This window comes from Sceloporus occidentalis, unplaced genomic scaffold, assembly GCF_023333645.1.
Source record: "Sceloporus occidentalis isolate IW3139 unplaced genomic scaffold, rSceOcc1.0.p SCAF_178, whole genome shotgun sequence".
NCBI lineage: Eukaryota > Metazoa > Chordata > Lepidosauria > Squamata > Phrynosomatidae > Sceloporus > Sceloporus occidentalis.
Window position 1 is genome coordinate 917,291 of NW_028317158.1, and position 18,218 is coordinate 935,508.

General features: G+C 40.6%; 1 protein-coding gene across 1 annotated transcript in view; it reads left to right on the forward strand.

Moving 5' to 3' along the window:
- Positions 1-3,273: 3,273 nt before the first annotated feature.
- Positions 3,274-18,218, forward strand: part of LOC149278859 (vasoactive intestinal polypeptide receptor-like) — a 57,385-nt gene continuing 42,440 nt past the window's right edge. Inside the window, exons 1-2 of the mRNA XM_089501667.1 lie at positions 3,274-3,338; positions 6,411-6,517. Coding sequence (XP_089357793.1) covers positions 3,274-3,338; positions 6,411-6,517 — 172 coding nt within the window. The remainder of the gene's footprint in view (positions 3,339-6,410; positions 6,518-18,218) is intronic.

The following is an 18,218-nucleotide window of genomic DNA, read 5'->3' on the forward strand; positions in this document are numbered from 1 at the left end:
TACCAAGACAATCGTTTTTATTTGATTTAATATAATAAGCTTCACCATGAGTCATATGTAAAGGATTTAAGGCAAACCAGTTACATTTAAGCCAAAATTTTATTGCAATGAAACCTCTAGATATTTGGAAACCATTAAAATTCATTTCTCGTAAGTGTCTGACATCTTAAACATCTGGAAATAAAAATATATGTCTTGTACCGTAAGGAGAGTAGTTTTTTTTTCTAATCTCGTATGGAATTGAAGGATACACACTACAGTTCAAAAGTTTGGGGTCACTGAGCTGTTTTCATGGAAAACAAGGATATTTCTGTCTGTAATATAATTACAAAAGGGTTTTCTAACCATCGATTAGCCTTTTAAACTTAAACTTAGATCAGCGAACACAACGTGCCATTGGAACACAGGAGTGATGGGAGTGATAAAGGGCCATTGGAACCCAGGAGTGATGGGAGTGATAAAAGGCCATTGGAACACAGGAGTGATAGAAGTGATAAAGGGCCACTGGAACCCAGGTGTGATGGGAGTGATAAAGGGCCACTGGAACACAGGAGTGATGGGAGTGATAAAGGGCCATTGGAACACAGGAGTAATGGGAGTGATAAAGGGCCATTGGAATGCAGGAGTGATGGGAGTGATAAGGGGCCATTGGAACACAGGAGTGATGGGAGTGATAAAGGGCCATTGGAACACAGGAGTGATGGGAGTGATAAAGGGCTATTGGAACACAGGAGTGATGGGAGTGATAAAGGGCCTCTGTACGCCTATGAAGAGATTCCATAAAAAATCAGCCGTTTCCAGCTACAATAGTCATTAACAGCATTAACCCCATCTGCGCTGTATGCTTTTGCAAAAACAGGAAAAATTATTGTTTGGAAAGGTTGTATGTGTGTGTTTCTGTGTATATATATATATATATATATATATATATATATATATATATATATATATATATATATATATATATATATATATATATATATATATATATATATATATATATATATATATAAATATAATTTTTTTTCCCCAAGAGATTAAATTAAGATACATATCGTATGGTGTTCATGGATTTTCCACAATGTGTGTTCGTCCAACAACAAGTTTTCCATTTATTCTTTACGGTTATTGTCTGTGACTGACGGCCTAAAGACACTTTACGATAAGAGTTAATGTCAATGGTGGAATCTTTGAGATTCCGAGTAGTTCTATGTTAGAATTCAGAATATACAATACCTCAATAGTACCGGCCGTTGATCTGTCTACAGCTGGATTTAATATTCCAGTCACACCTCGCTGTATTAGTGACGCCTCCCCCGAGGGATAGTTATTGATCAAAAACATGGCGTAGGCTGCCATATTTAATCCACAGAGAAATTCTGTGTCCTGCAAAAATAACTGCTACTTCCGAATACTCAACCAACGTAATAGAATATGGACCACTTTGTGTGTCTCTCTTCCCCTGATTCCCCTCTTTTCTAGGAGGTCAGAATGTTTGCTGGGTATGAGGGTATCGCAGGGTTCTACAGCCCTAAAAGCCCCAATAATGTGTAAAAAAACAGCAGGAAATGGGTTTCTTGACCTAATTCTATAACTAAAATGCATTGGTTTTTGTTCTTAATGTCTGAGTTATGTAAATAGTTATCAAAAAGGTCACAGAAAGTCCTCGGTGAAGCCTCACCCCCAACCTATGGTCCTGCAATAAAAATGCAGGACCAAGTCATCAAGGTCATCTGGAATGGGACCTCCAATGTTGGCTCCCCCAAAGTGATTCTAAATTATATCCTTCCCTTCGAGAAGTCAGACAGCGCTGGTTCAGATGATATTCTTGTTCCATTGGAATGGATCTTCCAATCCATCCAGGCCATGTCTCACATTTTTGCGGGGCACAGGGCAAAATCTAAGGGTTGGTGCAGTAACATGCTGGGCTAGGAATGGAAATGTTTGGGCTAATTTCACCTTTTTATGCGTTTTCATGGAACAAATGCTGGGTATTTAGTGAATTCTAGCCTGACCATAAAACCTCTTAGATTAACCCTTAAGGACTTGTCCAACTCTTCATCTTTAGCCTCCTGGAATGAACGACAATACTATATTAGTATTCTATTTTTTTTTTCTTATCTCTTTTATGTCATTTTGGAGACTTGTTTTTGTATGAAAAAAGGGGTCTTGTCTCCAAAAGCTTCTAAAAATAAACATTATATGTAAATTGAGTTATGTTAATTCTCGTGCAAACAGGGCACCTTTCATCAATTGCTTAACTGACAAAGCATGTAATTGTGCCTTTCCCTGTAAAGGTAGGATGAAAAATCATGTTGTTTTCTTCCCCACTTATCCCTTGGTTAAATATTTGCTCTCGCCTAATGGTTGCGGAGGCTCCGCATTGTGCAGGGAGAGCCGTCTTCTGACTCATGACATTCTCTGGTTTTGTAAACATTAATCTCGTTGTTATCTGGAGTATGCACTGATTGTAAAGTAGATCTTGACGGGAGATCTTGGGGAGGGGATGATCTCATAGCTGGTTGCATGTTAAGTCTCTAATGGAATCTTTCTTGTGGGTTGACTCCTTGGAGAGCCATCAAGATAAAAGATCAAAGAGAGATATGCATATAAAACAACGGTCTCCAAGCGAACCCTACGGTTGGAATGCCCAGCGTTGATGGTAGGGTTTCCATCTACAACAAACCATTACCATCTGATCGAGTGTTCCCGGTACTCGATGGGTGTCAGAACTTCTTTGGCCTGGCAAGGAGGTGGAATACAGGATAAATCTCGAGCGAGGTAGCTTAGGAATCTGGGAAAACTCATAGGCTGGGTAAAAACAGAGGCACGGGAACATCTAACCAGGGGCGTTGGCGAGGTTGGCCAACGTAAGTCAAGGTCATATGCAACAAATAAACCTTAAAAAGTAATCAACGATAAGCTAACTCATTGATTGGGCACTAAACATCTAGAGATGGAGATTCGATGATACTTGGGCCCAATGATGGTACTGGAAAATGAAACCATGATCCGGAACGATCAAAGTCTTCTTGATTGGTCCATTCTGCTCATGAGAGCCAATCAGGAGTGGTGGGATTACTTCTGATAAGCTTTGGAAAGGCTTCCAATGCGTACAGCGATTAGATCGCTGTTTGTCTGTAACCACCATACCTGGCAACTCTCCGGGTTTGACCCGGAGATTGCCGGGTGAGCGCTGCTCCTCTGGTTGACACGCCCCGCTCCCCGCCCATTTCCCCCCATTAACGTCAGTGGGACCGCCCGCTGACGTCGATGTGCAGTCTTGGCCGTGTCCCGCAAGGGAAAGCTCCGGATAGCCGGAGCCCAGAAGTTCCCAGGTATGGTAGCCACGACAACTCATGTAAAAAGAAAATCTATAAATAACTGTATTGTGGTGGGGATCAGACGGTGATTTCACAGGTTCTGACCTAGCTGTCAAAACTCTATAAATAAAACATATAATATATATTATGTTTATATTGTATATAGACATATTTATATGAATATATATATATATATATATATCTTTTTAAATAACAAAAAGGAAGTTGAACATTTTTGGACTCCCATGACCCTCAGACACAATAGTGAGCCACCAAAAGCAGATGTCGTCATATTTAACGTGATGGTGTATTTTCTTTCTGCATTTTGTTTTTTAACGTTTGCCTCCGCTACGATATGCTATGTCCCCTACATGGGACTCGTGTTTAATCTACATGCGTGGGCCGTCACGGATATCGGAGGGGGGGGGTCACTTTTAAGAAAAGTCTGTTGATAAGATTGTGGCCTGATTATAATTACAGGAAAATGGAGAAAATTTCCTTTGTGCAATTTATCTCAGTGCAATTTAATGGTAGAATTCCTTCCGGTTAAAATAATTTCTTGGCTGAATGAGCCTACAAAGTACCAAACAGGTGGGGGCTGTTATACGAGATACATTGAGGTGTAACGTAAGCCTCGGTGCGCAGCGAGGGGTCCCCCCAGGTCTTTACGGTGTAATGAGATTGGCTGCTGATTTCTTATTAATAATAATAATAGTATAATAAATTATAATAAAGTATGATAGCATATAAGTGTCACACAATATTCTGAGACCACCATTTGGATCCAAAACGAGATGCATACATGTAGAGAGGCCCCCCGTAATGACTTTTTTTATGCTGTAAATATTTAATGTATTTATGTTTTTAAGTAAGTGATTTAGGAAAATAAAGCGTCTTAATCCTTTTCTCTCCAGAGGGATGGGCAAGAGCATTGTTTTGCGCCGTTATGTCAATTTACTGATGATAATTGATGGGTTTAGGAAGTAAATAATTCTAAAAATGTAAAGGCTGTGTAAACCAAGTGGGTTTTAATTAGCATTCTTATTAATATGGTTTTTGATGTGTTCTTTACAGGAATGCTCTGGAAGCAGTGTGTGACCCTATGTCCTTTGCTGAAATTCACAATTAATTCACAATAAAAAGTTTTATGGTGGATATTGCTAATAATTTTATTTTATTTTTAAAAATGAAGTGCACAGCACAGAATCTTCAAGGTGGGGGCCTTTCAAATGCACGCACGCACGCACGCACACACACACACACACACAGGTACTCACGCTTGCCCTTATACGCTCACACACGTACTCACGCTTGCTCTTATACGCACACACACGTACTCACGCTTGCCCTTATACGCACACACATGTACTCACGCTTGCCCTTATACGCACACACATGTACTCACGCTTGCCCTTATACACACGCACACACGTACTCACGCTTGCCCTTATACACACACACACGTTCCCAGGTATGTCTGTATGGTGAAAACTGAACTTAATTAAAGGCTCCATGTACAAAGGGCAACGCATCGCCCCGTGAATAAGCCAATAAGTTAAATTGATGTACACGTTCCCGTCCTACACCAGTGTAACCCAATCAATTTACATTAATTCCTATAATTGAAGTTATATATATTGATGTGCAAAGCGAGACGTAGCCAAACTCATGAGTGTGTCGGTTACCTCCTTATCATGAACGTTCCAAGATAATGTTCTCATGAGATGTCCAGACGCGCCTTCTTTAAAGGGGAAGTTCATAAAGAGACAGACGCTCTCTCTCTCTCTGTATATATATTTATCTCCTTTTATATTCTTTACAGACTCTGCATTCAACGTATATTTTGTTTAAGATTTATAGCTCGGTTTACGTGCAATAAATTACAGGCGCCGTTTACAAAGAGCTTCTGCATTTTTTAGATTTCTCACGGACTCGGCTCCACGGAATCTCACCCTTTTCAATCCGTTTTCAGGGGGGCAGAACATCAGGATGAAGGGGTAGATTCACAGAGTGATTGTGGGCAGATTTGTGGGCCAAAGATTTTTAGGATGAAGAGGGATATCCTCGGGCAAACAAGTATATTTTTATGTTAAAGAAACAGTAATTATTTTATTATAAAATTATATATTTTTTTATTTAACCTTATCATTAGCGCCAACTATTCCAGGATCGATTCTTACGGTAGATACATTCTAAACTAGAACTGACACATTAAGGCAATTTTATGCATTAGAGGACGGAAATTCTTTAATGTGTGTTTTTTTTTGTTTGTTTGTTTTTTGGTTTTTTTTAAGAAAAAAAAAAATCCCAAACCGCACCTCTGTCACATTTTCTTTTTGATGGATCGCATCTTCTGCAAGACAAAAAGCTGAGGGACAGGGGTCAATGACCATTGATACCTTCTCACTTCTCCTGATCAGCATGTCCACATCGGGTCCCTTTTGGTTAAAACCCACCCTATGTTGCCCCATTCCTCTGTAGAAAGCAAGAAAAATAGACAGAATTAGTACATGAATCAATGGAAGCATGTAGGCTAACTTAAGGTGCACACGCAAGGTGGTCATCCGTCACCATTGAGGTCCTGTCCCTCTTATGGTGCGCCAAAGACCTAGCTGGGGATGCCACAACTGGCCCTGGATTCTAAGATTACTAGAACATTTTTGTTTTTCCTTGCAATTTCCCTATAGCCACTGGGATATCTAAAGTAGAAAGACCACTTCCCCCATAACTGGGTCCCTTTTGGTCATTTTGTTTGTTGGACCAGACTGAAGATCCCGTTTTGAGGGGCACTATTTTCCATTTAGGTTGATCTGCGCCACCAAAGCCTCGAACTTGGCAGCCCTTCCCTGGATGTAGCGTTCTATAAAGAATTCTCGACTCTTCATGACAAACCTAGAACGTTCCTCATTAGAATTTTATCTCAACGAGTTCTCAAATTCTCCCCCAATTTTTTTTTTTTTTCTATATCCTGTGCCACTGGTTGAGCAAACCAACATAATTCAAGAAGTTCGTGGTGCAATGATGTCACCAGATTTATATTACAAAGTACATTTGTTTGTCCATATATTCTGGATTCTCCGCCAACAGAAGACAAGGTAAGACCAGATCGTTTTGTGCCAACCTCGTAGACCGCGAACCCGGCTCTTTTAATGAGCTTGTAATGGACACGTCGAGGATAAGAGATTTGTTTGCAGGTATGTGTTCCGTAATTATTCAACCGAATAATAAATATGTACCTTGCAAGGGTGAGGGGAGTTGAAAGTCCGCTCCGTAACTATTACATTGCTAGATATTTTCACAGCGTCCTGCTGTGTACATTAAGCAATGTTTGTTTGGTATATATTTGCTATATTAATATCGTTAGGTTTGACCTTAATAACGGAAGCTGTTTGTATCGTTCTAATTAGGATTTTTTTTTCCGACGATGTCTTTCTTGAACAAAGTGACAAATAAGATAATTTGGGGGGCGATTGTATATTTAATACAAAGTTTTACTTATGGTAATGGCTTTTCTCCCATGTGGCTCAATCTTCTTTTGCCCCCAAGGTAGAGAAGAGGGTATTTCCAGGGAGCCCTCGGACACGGCTCAGTTGTGACGGGAACATAGGAAAATTCTAATTTTGTAAGGGATCGATCCCTTTTATTATTTAAGATCATAATTAACATCGAGGCCAACTAGGAAGGTATGTATGTATATAAATTTACATTACCGTTCAAAAGTTTGGGGTCACTCAGCTGTTTTTATGGAAAACAAGGACATTTCTGGCTGTAACATAATTACAAAAGGGTTTCTAACCATCAGTTAGCCTTTTAAACTTAAACTTGGATCAGTGAACACAACGTGGAACACAGGAGTGATGGGAGTGATAAAGGGCCATTGGGACACAGGAGTGATGGGAGTGATAAAGGGCCATTGGGACACAGGAGTGATGGGAGTGCTAAAGGGCCATTGGAACACAGGAGTGATGGGAGTGAACACGTATATGTTCCTGTGTGTATTATATACACACACCCTCCATCTGTCTTTTTAAGTAAATATCCCCTGACCGGCTTAATAAAGAAAATGAAGCTGTGGCATGTACTGATTTAATTAACATATATTTGCATATATTACCCCTTTAGAGCAATTCACTTTTTAAATGTAACTCGTGAGGCAATCTCTCACCAGATGAAGCGTGTGAGCCGGTCCCATATCATTTAATAGCTAATCTGCCCTTATCAGACACTACTACCTCTAATTATGCAAAGAGCTCGGGAAGCTGATGTCTCCTCCGTTATTACCCCCCCCCCCCCCCCGGCAGCTACAACAAGGAGATGTGTGGGAACTAAAACATAAAACCTGTCGTCGGATCGGCCCCATTCGGCCCCCATCTATTCACCTGTTTCTCCTGCTGTAAAGACTCAAACCTTAATCAGTCATTGGTCTCGTCTTAGATTCAGGAGCCGTATGTCTATCCCATGCATGTTTATTACCCTCTACCACTTTTGCTGGGAGGCTGTTCCACTTACCTACCACCCTCTCAGTAAAGTAAAACTTCCTTTCATTCCATCTAAGCCTCTGAACCTCTAGTTTTAAGGGGATTATGGGGACGCTGTTACTTTAAAATCATCGGGATCTGCTTGTTGCTTTCTCGACGGTTATAATGTATGCATCGGCTCTTTATATGTCTTAAAATAGAATAACGTTTTCAGAATACCTGAGGATAAACACTCGGTAACGGAGCCGCAGCGCATGCAGATTTCCATGCACCAACTCCGCTCTCGGAATAACGATATCCTACTCCACCAAGTCAAACGCAATCACCATTCATTTTCCTTTGAAGTGTTCCAAAGAAACAATTACCTGAGATAAAAAGAGAACAACTCTTTTTCTTTATGATCCCAAAAGTAAAAGGTCCCGGCGTTTGTAGCCACTTTAAATTACTTGTGAAGTTGGTTTTATTACGCGGTATGGAGTGTGACAGGGTCATGTGTATATAACCCCAAAAAATCATCCGCAGCCATCGGTGGGTTCCATATTATGGTGGGCATGGACTTGATCCCAAGCTCTAGATCCAATACAAGGGAAGGAGGATAACATGCCGGTTACTTTATATCCTCTATTCCTTCTTACCCCTCGTGTTTATTTCGTACCCCGTTACGTTGGACAGCGCCCCGGAATTGGGACTGTCCTTGGTAATTGCGTTATTTTTTCTCTCCCATATCCCAGCTGCGTTTCTTCTTTCTCCCCAACTTCCACCAGCTACCCCTAGGACAAAATCATCTACTCGGACAAACCTTTCTTCACGACCTCCTCTTTTTTACTCCCATCAAATATCCCCCCCCCCCAATGCTAGTCTCTTTGCTTTATTTCCCCCCGCCGCAATTTAATTTGTTCTTTCACGTCCTCCCACATTTTGAGTGATTCATACTTTTAAATTAGTCTGAAAATGTTATAATCCTCATAATTCAGGAATTTTTTAATGTAAAATCAAACCGGTGCTTTTATCAAATACAACCGTGACTCACTTTGTAACTTAACTTTGTACTTTTTGTGCATCTTTCAAAGAAGCAAAAGTTATTTTAAAAAAATTCTGTCCCTTTAAGTAAATAAACCGTAGCATATAATTTCTTTCTCCTGCTGGTTAATTCTCATAAAAAAACAAAAACATACTTTAAAAAAAAAAATATATATATATTTTTTTTAAAGCTATGGCAATAACCTATCAGAGCCTGTCTTTGTGTCATATGACAACTAAGTGTTCAATGCAAAAATATAAAGCACAGATTTTTCTCATTAACTATGTTTTATTTTTGGGGAAGCAATTATAGGAATGATGTCTTTTAGTTTAACATTTAGAAAGAAATTAAAAACTATTATCATTTATATTCTTTTCCTTATTTTTCTTTTTTTACCATAAAATCCTGATAGAAGAATATATATATATTGTGCAGCGAGCGTGTCGAGGTCCTCTGCAGGTTTCTGCTAGACAAGGTGTAGTCGGTTCTTCGTGGTTCATTGAGTTTTGCTTGAATCGTGTTATATAAGATTTCTAAATTTAGAATTTCAGGCCATTGATTGGCTTATGTAACTACAAAAAAGTAGATTTTGTTTTACCGGTAAATTTGCTGAAATTTAGGATTTGCTGCATGACTGGTCTATGCTAATTTTTAACCAGGCAGTTTTTAGAATTGCCTGCCAATTAAATGACACGATCCTTAACCATTTTTTTTTTTTTTTTTGGTGATGGGTATAGAGAGCACAAAAAATATTTGTGGATTTTTAAAGAAATGATCTCTCTAACAGTGCTTTACTTGTAATATTTTTAGCCCAAACAGTATTTAATTAATTTTTAATTTTAGAATCAGTATATGTACCTTGATACCAATAGCATATTTCCCAACAGTCCTGGTTTTCATGGGATAGTCATGATTTTCGGGCGCTGTCCTGTGTAGATGCCCCATGTTCCTGGTTTTGCGCGCAGTTGGGAAGATCCTGCCTTGGTAGGCCCAGAGACCTGCAAAAACCATGTGGCCATCTTGCAATGCTAGGATCTTGAGGTGGCTACTTGGGTTAATTGGCTGAGTGGGGCACTTTTGAAGGCTGACTCCACCCCTCCCTACTTGCCACACCCCCTAACACAGGTGTCCCAATTTGGACACCTGAAATATTGAGGGGTATTTAATAGCTATAGTCATCTGGAAAAGAAAGCACATCCTCTTTGAATGCTATGCTCTTGCATATCAGGACATATAAACAATCATCTGTCCCTTATCAGGTCTAAAAATTAGGTAAATGCAACCTAAGATGAACATCAAGACATGGCATAATTCACCTGTCATGATTTATGCAACAAAAATTAAGCCAAAATGGAGAAGCCATGTCTGAAAAACTAAGTTTGCACTTGGACCGTTGGGGACATAGCTCCGCCCACACCATGCCTGGTTCTACCCAATGTGTGTCCATTTTTCCTCCAGTGTGAGATCCTGAGTCTTCTTAAGAAAGGAAGAAACTACTACTTGCATTTACTTTAATGCATGAAAGTGTTTCTCATGCAAAAATGTTTAATTAATATAACATTGAAAAAATGCTGAAATTGTCCTTTAACACACTGAAAAACATCTTTAAGATTTTCTGACTCTTCTGCCAAGAAGATATTTCCCAGCATGCAGTTAGCCTTCCCCATCCTGATTGGCTGTTCATTTAATAGGAAAATAGGAAACAAGATATGGCTTAGGTGAGTGCCCATCGTGCCCAAACACGCAGCGCGACAGGGCTGATGTTTTTTTAGGGCAGATATCACACTATATTCTGCTTCGTGGGGTATAAAATACTTCCCCTCTTCTGCTACTTGTAGGAGGCAGAAGGGGGCACGGTTGGGATAAAGAGGATGTGGTTAGCTCAAAATTGCCTTGAATGGGGTTGATTGTGGAGAGAGTGAAATCCAGAGTCCCCCACAGAGCCTTACCTAGGGCTCCTGGGGCAGGGTTAGGGCCCCCGCTCCTTGATGGCATCCCAGAAGCAGAAGGAACGACAAGGAGGAGCGGGCACGTTGGCGCCACCTGGCTGCAGCGTGCCTCTCATGTTGCTGTGCCTGGGGCAGATGCCCCTCTTGCCACGCGCCCTGAGTTCCCAGGTATAAGCCAGAATATTAGGACGTTTCAACTTCCAAGGACATGAAAAGAAACGGACTAAGCGAGCCAAATACTTATCTCCGGCGTGTTCTTCTTCTTTGATCTTCTCTTGCATTCCTACATTATGCCGATCTGGCTTAGCGTATAGAAAGACAAATCATCCGCCTTCAGAGCCAGGAAGCTAATAGCTTTTTTTTTTTAATGAATGTCCAGCAGCTGTTATATCTTAAGTGCAGAATAAAACGCATGTCTCTCTAGGGTATGGCATATACCTATTTTAAAGCGGTATTATCAAAGGTCGAGCTGCCTCAAGTTCTCTCAACGGGATTTCCACGTTCAGGATTTTTAGGTGCGACGTAAGGAGAAGGTGGTAGATAAGTAGAGTAGCCTCCCAGCAGAAGTGGTAGAGGGTAATAGAGCGAGGGGATTTGAACATGCATGGGATAGGCATACGGCTCCTGAATCTAAGACGAGACCAACGACTAATTAAGGTTTAAGTCTTTGCAGCAGGAATAAATTGGAAGACTAGACAGGGGGCCGAATGGGGCCGATCTGCCGGCAGAGTCTATGTTTCTATGGGATCTATTAGTTGTTTTTAAAAAAATGAAACTATATATATATATATGTGTGTGTGTGTGTGTGTATATATATATATATAATTATTCTCTTTTATTTGTATATATATTATTCTCATTTATTTGTGTGTATATAATCTTATATTTGTATATATATATATTATCTTTTATTTATGCGGTATATATTATCTTTTATTTGTATGTATGTATATATATATTATTATTATTCCCTTTTATTTGTGTGTGTATATATGTGTATATATATATATATATATTCAATGGATGCAGAAAGGAAACCCTTGTAAGAGAAAATTTTATCGGAATTCAGACACACGGTTTAAAAGAACAGAAATGGAAGTTGAGAGAGTTATGGGGTGCAAGCATAAAGGAAGAAGGAAAAGGAAGATAAGACCAAGATGAGACGCCAGAGAGAGACTTCTTTATCTCTGATTAATTAAATGCTCCGAGCTGACCGTTCTTAATTAGGATCCCAATAATTGCAGACATTCCTCGGCTTATTCCGTATTCTTCAGAAACCATATTTTTGGTAGCCTCAGAATCACGAGAGAAAACACGTTTAGTAATACAAATGACTGTAAAGTTATTTGTTAACGTAGACGTTAACATTTTTATTTTTTCTTAAAGGTGTCTGCCGCTAAGAGAAATATTTAGAATTATTGTTCGTTCGGCGACATGAAAAATGAGTCTTCGTGGAAAAACTCTAGTGCCTGGTACCGAATCTCACACCGCGAGATAAAATTACTTTTCAGTGAAATTTGTAGCAAAAGATGAGACCAGGGATGGGCTGACCCCTTGGCCTGGAGGCAGAAAAAGACCAAGTGGCCCCATCGGCCCCTTGCCTCCCCATCAGTAATACACACACTGGTATGCATTTTACACGCTCACACTAACACACATACATACAAAAAAGAAAAGTGCTATTCAGTGTAAAAACTAAAATAAAAAGTACTTTTACATTTTCTTGTATATCAAAATTCAGCAGGATGTATGTGTATATAATGTGGTTGTGTGTGTATATATAATATGTATACAGTGTGTGTGCGTATGTATGTATATATATATATATATATTTTTTTTTATATATATATATAACACAAATACAAAAATACAATAGTTTAATTATCTTTTTTTATTTTTTTTGCACCGAAGCGCACTTCAGTACTCATTTTCTTTTGTGTGTATGCGTGGGGAGACGCACGCTCTGATTCTGTTCCTGCTAGGTGTAAAGCGAAGCGCTGAGACATAATTACCTTTTTCACACATACACACACTTATGCATACAAACATTCATAAACTAACACACAAACACACACTGTTAAAACGCACATACACACATGCTAACACACTCCCATTTACATGTACACATTCATGCTAACACTCTTTCACATATACACTCCCGTTTACACATACACTCATGCTAATTCAAACACATGCACACATACTAACACTCATGTTTACACATTTATGCTAATTCAAATTAATTATACAGCCAGCTTTATGCTTATGAAACCTCAGCTTCCCGGTTATATAACGATACGTCTGATTATCTCGTTTGCCTCTGAGACTGCCAAACTTTTTGGTCCCTTATTTCCAAAGTTAACTTAGGAAATAGGTTTTCTTTAAAGGCCGCGGATAAACAGCCGCGTGAAACCGAAGCGATTATTGGCTAAAGCTAATTGGTTAATGTTACCAAGATACCAATCGGTCGTGGGCAAATTACATGGGCTACGGTCTAAAGGAGGAATAGGCGGGGCTCTAAAAAAGCCACACCCATTTCTGAATAGTCATTAACGTGTCTTATATCTGCCCCTTCCCCTGATTGTTTTGCTCTCATTCTACCCCCTCCCATTCCCTGATTTCTTAACCTGTCTTATGCCCATAGCTGGGAACTCCGCATCTCCAGGCCGCGGAAGCAGGGTCCTGACACCCCCCCTTAATTTCCCCCTTAAAAAGGGGTGTGTCCCATGATGTCAGCAGGAACACCCACTGACTTCAGCAGGAGCCGTCCGCAACATCATCCTCATCCCGCAAGAGCGGGGTTCTGTGTACCCGGAGCCTAGAAGATCCCAAGTATGCTTATGCCCACTCCTTGATTGGGCCATTATCATCCTACAACTCCTCCCATCCCCCGCCTACAAAATGCTAATTCATGATATTTTATGCTGGTTCTGTTGAAGAGACCACCGAGGTCCGATATGACCCTTGACTAACGACTGACGTAACGACGCCTGAAATGTCTGTAGAAGGATAATTATATTACGCTTTCCTTAGAGGTAATAAAGTATTGAAGGCCGCTGTGTGCGGTGCGATTACCCGCGCGATAATGTCCGTAGTATTAGGATTCCAAGTCCCGAGGGCTGTTCTTCCAGTAATCTTAGAGCGAATCGGGTACCGCGGCGTTCCTTCTATTTAATTAAACTTTTTAAATCGCCTTTTATGCCATGGGGAATGTAACCGTTCAGGAGCAACGCTGTCCGCTTAACGAGTTCAGGAATAATGGAGGTGAAAGGCAGACCACAGAGGCTTCGGGGTCATTTATGTCCTGTTTAGAGTCCTAAGCTCCGTCAGATCGGCCCCATTTGGCCCCCATCTAGTCGTCCCGATTCTCTTGCTGTAAGGACTCAGTCGAATCAGTCGTTGGTCTCGTCTTAGATTCAGGAGCCGTATGTCTTTCCCGCGCATGTTTAATAACCTCACTGTATTACCCTCTACCACTTCTTCTGGGAGGCTGCGCTCCCCTTATCTTTTGCCCTCTCCGTAAAGTAAGACTCATTAATTCTCTGAGCCTCTAGTTTGGAATTATGATTTATTGTCCTCATATTTGACTTTGAAAACTCCTACATATTATTCTATACTTGTAATTAAAAGCTTTCATAGCTTTCCGTTCTCAAGACGTACAGAATTACCACACCTGGGAACTTCCAGGGTAAGCTATCCAGAGTTCTCCCTCTTCTGGGGGAGTGGCTCTGTGTAAGGGGTAGGGCTAGCCACATAAGGGGCGGGGTTAGCCCCTGATAGCCATTATTATTTTAACCCTTTGCTTCATAATAATAGATCGTAGACAGGAAAGTTATTGGTTGCCATCTTTGTCACACATCTCACTTTTGATATAGTTTAAAAAAAAAAAAAAAAAGCTTTTAAATCTATGACCACAATTTTTTTTTAACTGTATTTTAGGGGTGGGGCTTCAGTCTGGGTGTGGCCTCAAAGGGGCGTTGCTTCAAATTCATGGCATGATATAACTGAATGCAAAAAAAATGTATGTGGAAATAAAAAAACATAGAAAAAGCATTAAAAAACGCATACAAAAAAGCAAATATAAAATACTTTTAAAACACATTTTAAACCAAAAATCACTAGATGTAAAATTAACCTAAATAAAAAAAAAATCTAGAGTTTTAATGCATTTTCTTGTTTGAGTTGTTAAGTTGAGAATTCCCTTTTAATGAAGTATTTATCGTGATTTGGGTAAATTACTCAATAGCCCCCCAAAACAGCACATGTGGGGTTAATCTCTGTTCATATCCCCTAAACACACGAGATGCAACCTACGGTAAGATATATGTCGCTATCTATAGCCGTAGGGCAAAATACGCTGACAAGATCTATAGGCCGAACCACAATATCCCAACAATCGATCAAATTCTTGCTTGGGGTTTGAAATAGTTCACATTTGATATTTTTTGCACAATTTTAAAAGAAAAAAATGATTTAAATGGTTAACAAGATGGAAAAAATAGATTTGTGCCTCTGTAGTCACGTTTTTAGCTCTAATTGAAATTCCAAAAAAAACATTTATAATTATGAGGCAGAAATTCTGGATTTTGGATTTAAATCAGCTGAAATTTGTCGTATTTCCCTGTGTGCTATTAATTGTTAGCCCCCCCCCGTTTAAAAACTTGTGGTTTTGTATCTTGTGGCCTCCGTTGCACATCTTTATTCGGATGATTATCTGGTGGATCAGAGAACAAACATTAAATAATTAGAATGGTTTTTGTGTGGATTATGCTAGAAAAGATCAAGATGGTGCCAAATACACAGAACAAATTAAAAAAAATAAAAAAATTTTGATGCTCATATCTTTGATTGCCGATTTACTGTGGGCAGTCCGCTGACATTGGTGGGCGGGCTGCTGATCGCGGTTTGTAGCATGGTAGGAGGGGAAGTGGGCGTGGAGTGGGCATACCTGGGAAGTTTATGGACTGCCTGTGGGCGGTCCCGCTGATGTCGCTTGCAGGAAAAAATCCCTTGTAGAGGAAGTGGACGGGGAGGCCCAGAGAAGTGGCGCTTCACCCGGAGTCTCAGGGCAAATCCCGGAGACCAAAAACGGGAGAGTTTGCAGGTATTCTAATGCCTGTCCGATCTCCGGTGTACTGGTGGGGAAACGTAATACATCCTAATGGTCACCTACCCCATTTTCCACCGGCAACGGCATTGAGGTGAGGCCCGGAGAAGCCGTCAGGCACAGCAAACCGCTGCCTGACCTTGCTCCATACGCTCCCCTTCTGCCACTCCAGCCGACCAGGTGCAGCGGTTCTCTATTTTTTTTTTTTTAATAGAATGCCCATTTGGGTTAATATTTGCATTTCTGACTGCCATTCCCAGCATCCCTCCCCATAAGTGATTCCGATAACAATCAGAAGTTCTCCTATCCTTTTCTCCGTTCTAAAGCAGAAAGGCTTTGTTTAAACGTTTATATTCCACGTCCGTCGCTCGCGTATTGTGAAGCGTTCGCTGATCGAATCTGACGCGTGATCCCCGTGGCCCCCGGCTCCGTTTATACGTCTTGACATGGAGGAAAATACCTTAGGAGATCAGAGAAAAAAAATATAGAGATGTTTGTACGTGGGATATAGAATCTGGCACTTATTACCCAAACAGGGTACGGGGGAGCTAACCTGGACTGTTGGGTGGTATATATATATAGCAAGAAGGACTTTCACTCTGCGTGTGATAATACTTATAGCCCCAAATGCAGACTGCGGGGCATTAAAATGGGTATAAAAGTTAGTTATTAGCCGCAAATGTCTCCTTGCAGGACTGTAACGGACCTGCGATCCTCAACGTCCCTCTGCATGGGAAAAATTGTATCTAAGGAATTAAAATACCATTTCCAAGCCGTTCGCTTCCAGTCTAATCCATTAAAGTCAAGTGCGGACCCTTATGAGTTTTTATCAGTTCTTGTTTGTTTATGCTGCCTGAGAAAGTAGAATGTCCGACGGGCCGATTGTAGCGCATTCCAAATAAATGGGTCGGTGACTCATTCCCTATTAGTGGCCCAAAAATGATTCCAAATAAACATCTTTTTCCTTCCTTTGATTAATGAGCGTTTCTGCTGGAGGAAAACACTTGTGCTGAAAAGACCCAACATTGAGAGATTGCATTGTATAAACACGGAATGTGCGAGTATCAGAATGTCCGTGAGAGTTTGACGGCTAAAACGGATCAAGCCAATGTGACGCGTTTTTGATAATTGCCGTAAATGGCGATAATATTCGGCGGAGTGAATGAAGTGGATTTATCACTCCCATCACTCCTATGTTCCAGTGGCCCTTTATCACTCCCATCACTCCTGTGTTCCAATGGCCCTTTATCACCCCCATCACTCCTGTGTTCCAATGGCCCTTTATCACTCCCATCACTCCTGTGTCCCAACGGCCCTTTATCACTCCCATCACTCCTGTGCTCCAATAACCCTTTATCACTCCCATCACTCCTGTGTTCCAATGGCCCTTTATCACTCCCATCACTCCTGTGTTCCAATGGCACGTTGTGTTCGCTGATCCAAGTTTAAGTTTAAAAGGCTAATTGATCGTTAAAAAGCCCTTTTTGCAATTATGTTACAGCCAGAAATATCCTTGTGTTCTATGGAAACAACCGAGTGACCCCAAACTTTTGAATGATTGTGTATGAAGCTCAAGTTCATTAAGGATCTCCGAGCCGATGGTTTTGTAATTCTTATAAGTTTCCAGTATACGGTTTTGTTTCTATATGTCAGCATTTTGAAGTATTATCCATCTTGGTGACCAAATCCCTTCTAGGACGTAGAGTTCCTTTTTCCAGGAGACGTTTAAGATCGAATAATATCTGTAATTATTAATCACCCGGTGCGCAGAGAGGTTCGCCTCGGAATTATTAGACTGCTCTTACATAGTAAATTAAGAGCAAATGAACCCCGGAGCATGCAATAAAATAAGGAAGCGCAGCCCCTGTGATTTGTTTGTAGTCCGTCAGGTCAGCTCGTTGTTAATAATTCAGGAAGGTATGTGCTGGAAACACACAGGAATTCTCTTCCCACAGAGAAATAAACCCCTTGCCGGACTATTTTCTGCTCATGTCTGGTTATTATCACGAAACCTGGGATCTGCAAAAGCTTTTTATACCTTGATCCTGGAAAATTTACGGGCTGGTTTTGGTCTTTTGTTTTTTTTTTTCTTCAACTGACCCTTTTAACTTTTTTTAACTTCTTTCGCAATATCTTAACCTCCTGACGAGTCATAGTTTTCATAAGGACATTGTTAGAACCATTTGGTTGCCGCTAAGACCGGACTGGTCGACGATGGGGAAGCCCTGGCGCTTTAAGGCCAGAGGCCCGTCTGATGGCCTAAAGCGCGGCCAACAGCTGTGTAGAAGCGGACGAATGCTATGTTTTTATTGGGCCGTGGCGTGCGGCCCTGCCTATCCA